This window comes from Hypanus sabinus, chromosome 25 (genome assembly GCF_030144855.1).
Source record: "Hypanus sabinus isolate sHypSab1 chromosome 25, sHypSab1.hap1, whole genome shotgun sequence".
Classification (NCBI taxonomy): Eukaryota; Metazoa; Chordata; class Chondrichthyes; order Myliobatiformes; family Dasyatidae; genus Hypanus; species Hypanus sabinus.
Window position 1 is genome coordinate 10,785,677 of NC_082730.1, and position 9,022 is coordinate 10,794,698.

Genomic DNA, 9,022 nt, shown 5'->3' on the forward strand with positions numbered 1-9,022 from the left:
AAGTTCCAGAAATATAGGAAATTTGAAACCTGTTCACTGTCCCTAGGAGTTTTCCTCTGTTGTTCCGCTCCCTAACAACTGCACTACAAAATTGGATGAATACGTTCTTTTAAGAACTGAGTCGTACACCTTTATGCAAGGAGAACTATTAAAAATCCAAGCCAATTCTGATGTCTGTGCATGTTAAGTTCCCTAATTTCCTGAAAGTCCTTATTCCAGTCATTCCAACTGCATTGCTGACTCCTGAAAGTCAGTGAGCCTGGAAGTTGAGGCCTGATGTTGGAGTGCCTGGAAGTCCGAGGCCCGTTGCCTGTGAGTCTGGACCAGGGACAACAACTTCCAGGTCAATGAGTCCTGGCGTCAGAAGCCTGTGCAAGTTTTGAGTTCAAGGCCAAACCTTGATGGGTGAGTCCAGGGGTCAATGCTCAAGCCTGAAAGCCGAAGACCGAAGTTGGCAAGGCCTGAAAGTCAAGGCCCATTGATCAGGGCATCTGGAAGTTGCAGGCATGATATATCTCCATAAGACATGGGAGTAGAATTGGGCCGTTTTGGCTCATCGAGTCTCCTTTCCCATTCAACAATACTGATATATTATCCGCTCAGTGGGTTAGTCAGCATCTGTGGAGGGGAGAGTATTTGTATGTAGTGTATATGGATTTTAGCAAGGCATTTGACAAAGTATCCCATGCAAGGCTTATTGAGAAAGTAAGGAGGCATGGGATCCATGGGGTTCTTTGTGGATTCAGGACTGGCTTGCCCACAGAAGGCAAAAAGTGGTTTTAGACGGGTCATGTTCTGCATGGAGGTCAGTCACCAGTGGTGTGCCTCAGGGATCTGTTTTGACTTGGATGAAGAAGTGGATGACACACACAATATGTTGGTGGAACACAGCATTTTGTGTATGTTGTTTGAATTTCCAGCATCTGCAGATTTCCTCATGAAGAAGTGGATGGATGGGTTAGTAAATTTGCTGATTACACAAAGGTTGGAGGTGTTGTGTGGATAGTGTGGAGTGCTGTGGAGGTTACAGCGGGACATTGCAAAGATAGGCTGAGAAGTAGCAGATGGAGATCCACCCAGAAAAGTGTGAGGTGGTTCAGTTTGGTAGGTCAAATCAAATATGATGACAGAATATAGTATTAATGGTAAGACACTTGACAGTGTGGAGGATCAGAGGGGTCTTGGGGTTCCGAGTCCATTGGACACTCAAAGCTGCTGTGCAGATTGACTCTGTGGTTAAGAAGGCATATTGTGCATTGGCCTTCATCGGTTGTGGGATAGAGTTTTAAGAGCCAAGAGGTAATGCTGCAGCTATATAGGACCCTAGTCAAACCCCACTTGAAGTACTGTGCTCAGTTCTGGTTGCCTCACTACGGGAAGGATGTGGAAACCATAGAAAGGGTGCAGAGGAGATTTACAGGGATGTTGCCTGGATTGGGGAGCATGTCTTATCAGAATAGGTTGAGTGAACTCGGCCTTTTCTCCTTGGAGCGACAGAGGATGAGTGGTGACCTGATAGAGGTGTATAAGATGATGAGAGGCATTGATCATGTGGATAGTCAAAGGCTTTTTCCCAGGGCTGAAATGGCTAGCACTTGAGGGCACAGTTTTTAAGGTGCTTGGAAGTAGGCAGAGAAGAGATATCAGGGGTAAGTTTTTTATGCAGAGTGGTGAGTGTGTGGAATGGGTTGCTGGTGACGGTGGTGGGGGCGGATACGATGGGGCCTTTTAAGAGACTCCTGGACAGGTACATGGAGCTGCGAAAAATAGAGGACTATGGGTAACCAAAAGTAAATTATCAGGTAAGGACATGTTTGGCACAGCTTTGTGGGCCGAAGGGCCTGTATTGTACTGTAGGTTTTCTATGTTTCTATGCCTATTTCCCTCACTGCATCTGAGCTTCTAACAATAATGGCATCATCTGTGAATTTAAAGATGGTGTTTGAGCTGTGCCTAGATACAGTCATGTGGAGAGAGAGAGTAGAGCAGTGGGCTAAGCACACATCCTTGAGCTGCCAAGCTATTGGGATCTCCGAACAGATGGTGTATCAGTGGGAATTTACTGTAATTAAATAAACATGGAATTTACACTAATCTCGGGAGCCTCATCCACAAAGATCGCGGTGAAAATCCATCTGGTCCATTGTCCTCACCTTCTCTGTCCTTTATGCAACTTCGGTCCCACAGATGCTGTTAACTCTTTACACCCCCCCCCACCCCACCCCACCCCAGTGCAGGGGGAATTAAAGACGCTGGAATTGCCTGTGAAGCCACTTCCTGTGAATAGATTTGACTGGGAAAGCATGAGGTGGAAGGGTTATGAGGTGCAGTCAGGATAACTTGCAAACTGCTCAGATGAGTGAGAAAATAAATGCAAGATTACAGGATGCTTTACCCACGTCCCTCCACTCCTCTACTGCCAGCATTAGTCCCATGTCTAAAATACATAGCAGCACATAGTGTACCAATGCTTTAGACCATAAGATATTGGAGCAAATTAGTCCATTTGGCCCATCAAGCTTGCCCCATTTCCGCATGATCAGTGATCGGAGTTGAATTCCCGCCGCTGCTTTGCACCATTGGTTTCTGAGCCGAGCAGATTTCAGTTTCTCTGTCTGCGGTTCCTCTCGTACCGAGCAGCATTAGTTCTGCAGCAGCACATCATCAGTAGGATAATAATAACCCTTTGGTCCTCAGTCCAAAATAATTGTCCGATAGATAGGAATGTGGAGGCAGCACTGTGTTGTAGCATTGGATTAATGCTGTAAGATTGGGGCTCGATTCCTGCCACAGGGAGAATGTAAAAACTCCTTACACAGTCTGAAAGGCGTTTGTACATTCTCCCTGTGGGTTTTCTCCCACAGTCCAAAGGTGCACGGGTTAGGGTCAGTGAGTTGTGGGCAGGCTATGCTGGCGCCCGGCAGCACGACCACACTGCACCCCTGCACATCCTCAGAATGTTAGTCGTTGATGGAAACAATACATTTTCTCGACGTATTGTTTCGATGTACGTGTGACATATAAAGTTAATCTTTCAATCAATGAGAGGCACAGGTACGATGAGTGCTCACTGTTTTTCCTCAGGGAAAGGAAAATAAAAACTACCAGGCATAGACCGGTTTAAGGTGAGAGAGGAAGCTGCCTGTGGAAGTGGCTGAAGAAGTTATAATAACAGCATTTAAAATACATTCATTTATATTGCATAACTACATGGATACAAAAAGGTGCCAAAAAAAAAAGGGCCAGTAACATCATGAAGGATCCCACCCACTCTGGCCATGGATTGTTTGTCCCACTCCCATCAGGGAGGAATTTACGTAGCATCCACACTAGGACCACCAGACTGATCAACACCTCTGCCCGGTCACCCATTCCTCCACACCACAACCACCAATACTTTATCATTTCCTGTCAGTCACTTTATGTATGGACGCTCCTGTGCATAGTGTCACTTCATGGACAATCAATCAATGTATACAATTTCTCTTAAGTATTTATATTTATTGGGTTTTTATTATCATTTGTATTTTTTTGTGTTGAACAGACCTGGAGTAACAAATATTTTATTCTCCTTGACACGTGTACAGGAAATGACATTTAACAAACTTAAAATGTTTTGAATAAATAGGAAAGGTTTAGAGCAGGGGCTCCCAAGACCCCCATGCTTAATGGTATTGGTCCATGACATAATAAAAGATTGGGAAACCCTGGTTTAGATGGATAAGATCTAAATGCGATCAAATTGAACTAGCTTGGTCGGGCACCTTGGTTAGGACAGACCAATGGGGCTGAAGTGCTCTATCACACTATGACTCAATTTTCAAACTAAGTAAAAACAGACTACAATTCTCATGAGCCCCTGTGGTCAGCACCCAAAGCTCCCACAATGCATCAGAGGTCACTGCTTTTTAATAGTGCAAGCAGCTCTTTCTGTTGATCTGGATTATAATTATACTTACATAAAGTACTAACAAATCACAGATACATATATCATGTCCCACAAGCATCAACGTTTTCTTATCAAGCACGAGTTACAAACGAGAGTCAGCTTCAGTTGATTTATTTGAATAGTTTCCCTATGAATTTAAGGAGCTAATAACATTGAGGATGCAGTCAGTGTTGTGATAACTTAAAATATTGTCGATGGGGAAAAGAAGCAATTGTTGATTATCCCTTCCATTCATTTGGAACAGTAGTGTCTGTCTGTCCATTACACAAAGGCCCCAGAAATGCTGCTGCAGTAATTCTGCTCGTGGTCTTGATCATTGTAGCAGGCCCTTGGCAATAGTAGTCTTCCAGCTTTTGCCAAGCCCCCTAGTCTGGAAATGAAGCGCATACATCATTACGTACAGCTGGTTACAGGGTAGATGGAAAAGAACATCTAATTGCAACAAGACAGAGACGGATGCAAAAGCTGTTTTAAAGATTAGTTTCGTTTATCACACATACACCGAAACATACAGGGAGACGTGCTTTGGGTCAATGACTGATGCAGTCCGAGGATGTGCTGTGGGCAGCTGCAATTATCGCCAATGCAAGCTAAAATCAAAGAAATGTACGGAGAGCGAGGAGGTGTGGAAGGATAGGACACATTGTTAAATATAGCAGTAGAAAGTTCAATCTGAGCTTGAGTTCAATTTCACAGATTGTCACCATGTTTCAGATCACCACGAAGGCAAAATGGACTAATGTTCGTAAAATAAATATTTCTGGTGTAGCATGGTTAGCGTAACACTTAAGATAGCACCAGCGATTGGGGTTCAGTTCCTGCCACTGTTTGTTAGGAGTTGGAACATTCTCCTTGTGACTGCACGTGTTTTATCCAGGTGCTCTGGATTCCTCACATCCCGAAGGCGTACGAGTTAGGTTTAGTAGATTGTAGGTGTGTTATGTCAATAACAGAAACATGGCAACACTTGCGGGCTGCCCCCAGCACGTCCTCAGTCTGAACTGGTCACTGATGCAACATTTCACTGCATGTTATCAAGTACAGTACTGTGTAAAAGTCTTAGGCACAAATATATAGCTAGGGTGCCGAAGACTTGCACATACTGTAGTAATTTTATGTATTGCACTGTACTGCTGTCACAAACAAAAAACAAATTTCATGACTTTTATTAGTTAAAGTCTATCCTGAGCCTTATAGGCTCATCAGGCCAGTGCTTATGCGGGTTTCCGTGGCGTGAAGTGACTGAGAGTACGAGATTCTCACCATTACTCAGCCCATCGCTAACACTGCAGAGGACAGCAGAGCTGGAGAACTTACCGAGATCTCATCTACTGAATGGGCTGAGGAGCCATTAGATCGATGTCTGAAAGGTTTCGGGCGATATAAACTCCCACAGCAAAGAGCCCAATGTTTACAATTAGGTTCCTGTTGGGAAAGAGGAAATGAATAAGCTGGAATTGTTCTGCTGATGGAAAAATGGAGGGTAGTGTAAGAGGGAAGATTTAGATTGACTGAGTCCTAGAAACATGCCCTTCAGTTCATCTAGTCTTTGCTGAACTACTGAACTGTTTAGTCCCATCAACCTGCACCCAGGTCATGGATGTCCCTACCCCTCCCATCCGTGTAGCTATCCAAACTTCTCTTAAATGCTGAAATCTAAATTACATGCACCACTTGCACTGGCAGCTTGTTCCACACTCCCACCCCCCTTTGAGCGAAGAAGTTTCCCCTTAAACATTTCACCTTTCACCCTTAACCCATGGCTTCTTGTTGTAGTATCACTGTATAACTCAGGTCTTCAGAACTGGCAACAACCTTGTAAAATTTTTCTGTACTCTTTCAACCTTATTTACATCTTTCTTGTTGGTAGGTGACCAAAACTGCACACCATACTCCACATTAGGCCTCACCAATATCTTATTCAACTTCATCATAACATCCCACGTCTTGTACCCAATACTTTGATTTACGAAGACCAACGTGTTAAAAGCTTTCTTTACGTCCTTGCACTAAGTTAGAAAGTTGGCACAATATTGTGGTGTTGAAAGGTTGTACCGTTCTAAGATCTAATTTAACTGCAAAGGGGCAACAGTCTAAATTTGTTCAATGTCTACTGATTGCAGATGATAAAAATCAGTGCACAGGGGTGTTACAGAAGGAAAAAGCATAAGGCATCCGGAGCAACACACACAAAATGCTGGAGGAACTCAGCAGGCCAGGCAGCATCCATGGAAAAGAGTAGAACAGTCGCCGTTTTGGACCAAGACCATTCACGGTTCATAGTAGACTCAATAGAGTGGAGACTGGGGGGAGCAGGTGAGAGAGGGGGTAGAAGGACCAAGGATTTGGTGGAAGGGTGGAGCCTGAGGGAGAGACAGGGGAATGTGGAAGACAGAAATGAATGGGAGAGGAGGATGGATGGGTAGGGCGGGAAGGTGGATGGGGAAGATGAAAGAAGTGCGAGGAGATTTGTGAGGGAGGAGGAGATTGGACAAGGTGAGGATATGGGGTGGGGAAGTTCGGACTAGATGAAGGAGTTTACATGAAATGAGGAAGGATAGTAAGAATTGGAGGGTAGGTGAAGAGGGCAGGGGTTATGGAGATGGAAAAGGGATTGAGAGGGTGTGAGGATGGGGAGGGTAGAGGAAGGACAAGGGTTACATGAGAGGGTGGGGATAGATGAAAAGGCAGTCCAGGATGATCCGATTATTGGCAGAGGAAGATGGTGTCCCTGCAGACTGGTTTCCCCCATCCCCTCCCCTCCCACCTGCGGAAATCATTCCTGTCGGTCATCACTGCCGCCGCCGCTCTCAGCACCGCCAACCATCCCCGGTCCGCAGCCTCGTCTTTCTTCCCCGGCGCCATCTCCTCGTGTGATGGCGGGCCACCAAGCCCGTGCACCCAAGACGCAGCAGCGGTGTCACACCGGGATGCGAGCCGGCTAGAACACCAGAGCTCGAACGTTGGTTCCGGCTCGAACTGAAATTCTGTTCTGTTGTTGGCTCTGGAGACGTCGCCTCCATAGATGCTGCCTGACCCGCCAAGTTCCTCCAACCGTTTGTTTTTTTTTCTGCTTTTGTTTGCTGCAAAGCTCACACTTCCATGAAAACGAAACCCTGCAGAAACACAAACACAAAATGTTGGAGTCAGAGTTGGTTTATTATTGTGACGTATGCTTGTCCTGCATACTGTTCATTCAGATCGCCTCATTACACACTCAGTAGATCAGGCAGCATCCTCCTTCCCAACCTCACACTTGGACAGTCCTCCAGCTTCAGGGCAGGCTTCCAAGTCCCCAGTCTCCAGGCTTCAGCCAGCGGGCAGTGACCTCCAGGCTTTCAGTCGACCCTGGGGCTTCGATCCTTGGTATCAGCTCCCAGACTAGCCGCTGACAGGACACAGGACCCCGAACTCCAACCGCGCTGAACCACTGGCCTTCATGCCTCCTGCTAGCATGGACGTTGTGTCTGCTCCTCACCGTGAAGCTGGCCAGGTTGTAAGTGATTGGGTTACGTCTGAGTTCGGTGGTAGAAAAAAGCGTCATGGTGCATGTTCGAGCAAACACGAGGAAATCTGCAGATGCTGGAAATTCAAACAACAACACACACAAAATGCTGGTGGAATGCAGCAGACCAGGCAGCATCTATAGGGAGAAGCGCTGTCGACGTTTCGGGCCGAGACCCTTCGTCAGGACTCATGGCGCATGTTAAGTGGTTATTGTATTGTATTGAAGGATTCAGAAGTGGTTGGAAACAGTGCCTTGTTGTGTGTGATTCATCGACTGAGGTGTTGTCATCTAATGTCTTTAATGAGTATCTTTTAACTAGTTAATCACTGTTCTGCTGAAAGTCAGAGTAAATGTATCATCAAAGTACATGCATATGTTACCATCTACCACCTTCAGATTCACTTTTGTGCGGGCATTCACAAAGAAAACACATTAGAATCAATGGAAAATCACACACAACAAATATAGACAAACAACCAAAGTGCAAAAGACAGCAAACTGTGCAAATACAACAAGATAAAAGAAGATAATAAATAAGGAATAATTATCAACAACAGGAGATGTAGAGTCCTTGAAGTGAATCTGTAAGTTGTGGTTCAGCTCAGAGTTGGGTTTGAGTGAAGTTGAATGAAGGGATTGGTTTGGTTGCCAGAGGATTTATTTCTTTACTTTTTTTCTGTTATTTTGGGATCCTTTTGTGGTATTTTTGGCTTTGATACTTTGTGACGTTGGGATCTCAAATGTCCCTTAAACCTGTGCCAGCCTTTCAGCTCCACACCCAGTATATGGATCAATCTTTCTAAATTTAATTTCTCCTACTGCCCACTCACCTCTATCTTCTCCAGCCTTTGACCTTTCCCAGCCACCTGGCTTCACCTATTACTTTCCAACTAGCCTCCTTCCCCTCCCCCCACTTTTTCATTCTGGCATCTTCCCCCTTCCTTTTCAGTCCAAAAAAAAGAAGGGTCTTGGCCCGAAACGTCAACTGTTTACTCTTTTCCATGGATACTGCCTGACCTGCTGGGTTCCTCCAGCATTTTGTGTGTGTTGCTTGGATTTCCAGCATCTGCAGAATTTATCTTTGTCCCACGTCAATCATCCTGGGGGGGGCTCCACCATCACGTGTCACACTGGTGTTCTCTGCTGCCCCCTTTGGCCCCTTTTGGAACACCAGCCCCAGTGAAGCTGAAGCTGAATTAATTTCACCCCATAGATGCTGCCCAACCTGCTGAGTTCCTCGCGCATTTTGTGTGTTGCTCTGGATTTCCAACATCTGTAGTCTTTCTTGGGTAAATGTATTTAAATTTGAATCAGTTAAATTTAATTTGAGCTTTTTAATCCAATCTCTGAAAGAATTTTGAATTAAGGACTTTAAGTTGAGAAGTAAAGCTTTCATTGTGGAGAATGACATGATTTTTTTAGCCAACTAGTGTTTGATCATTGTGGGGAATTAGAGATAAAAAATTGCCTTGAAGATGAAGTTGTCTAATTTTAAATCAATTAAGCTTTAAATAAAAGTTTTAGCTCAATGTACAGTTAAGAACTCAAACACGAGGAAACTATCT

General features: G+C 44.9%; 1 protein-coding gene across 1 annotated transcript; it reads right to left on the reverse strand.

Moving 5' to 3' along the window:
- Nucleotides 1-4,044: 4,044 nt before the first annotated feature.
- tomm6 (translocase of outer mitochondrial membrane 6 homolog (yeast)) lies at nt 4,045-6,874 on the reverse strand. Its single transcript, XM_059950067.1, has 3 exons — nt 6,717-6,874; nt 5,267-5,374; nt 4,045-4,319 (listed from the first exon to the last, which is right to left on the reverse strand). The coding sequence occupies exons 1-2, from the start codon at nt 6,812-6,814 to the stop codon at nt 5,278-5,280; spliced, it is 195 nt and encodes a 64-aa protein (XP_059806050.1). The 5' UTR covers nt 6,815-6,874; the 3' UTR covers nt 4,045-4,319; nt 5,267-5,277.
- Between the last annotated feature and the right edge of the window lie 2,148 nt (nt 6,875-9,022).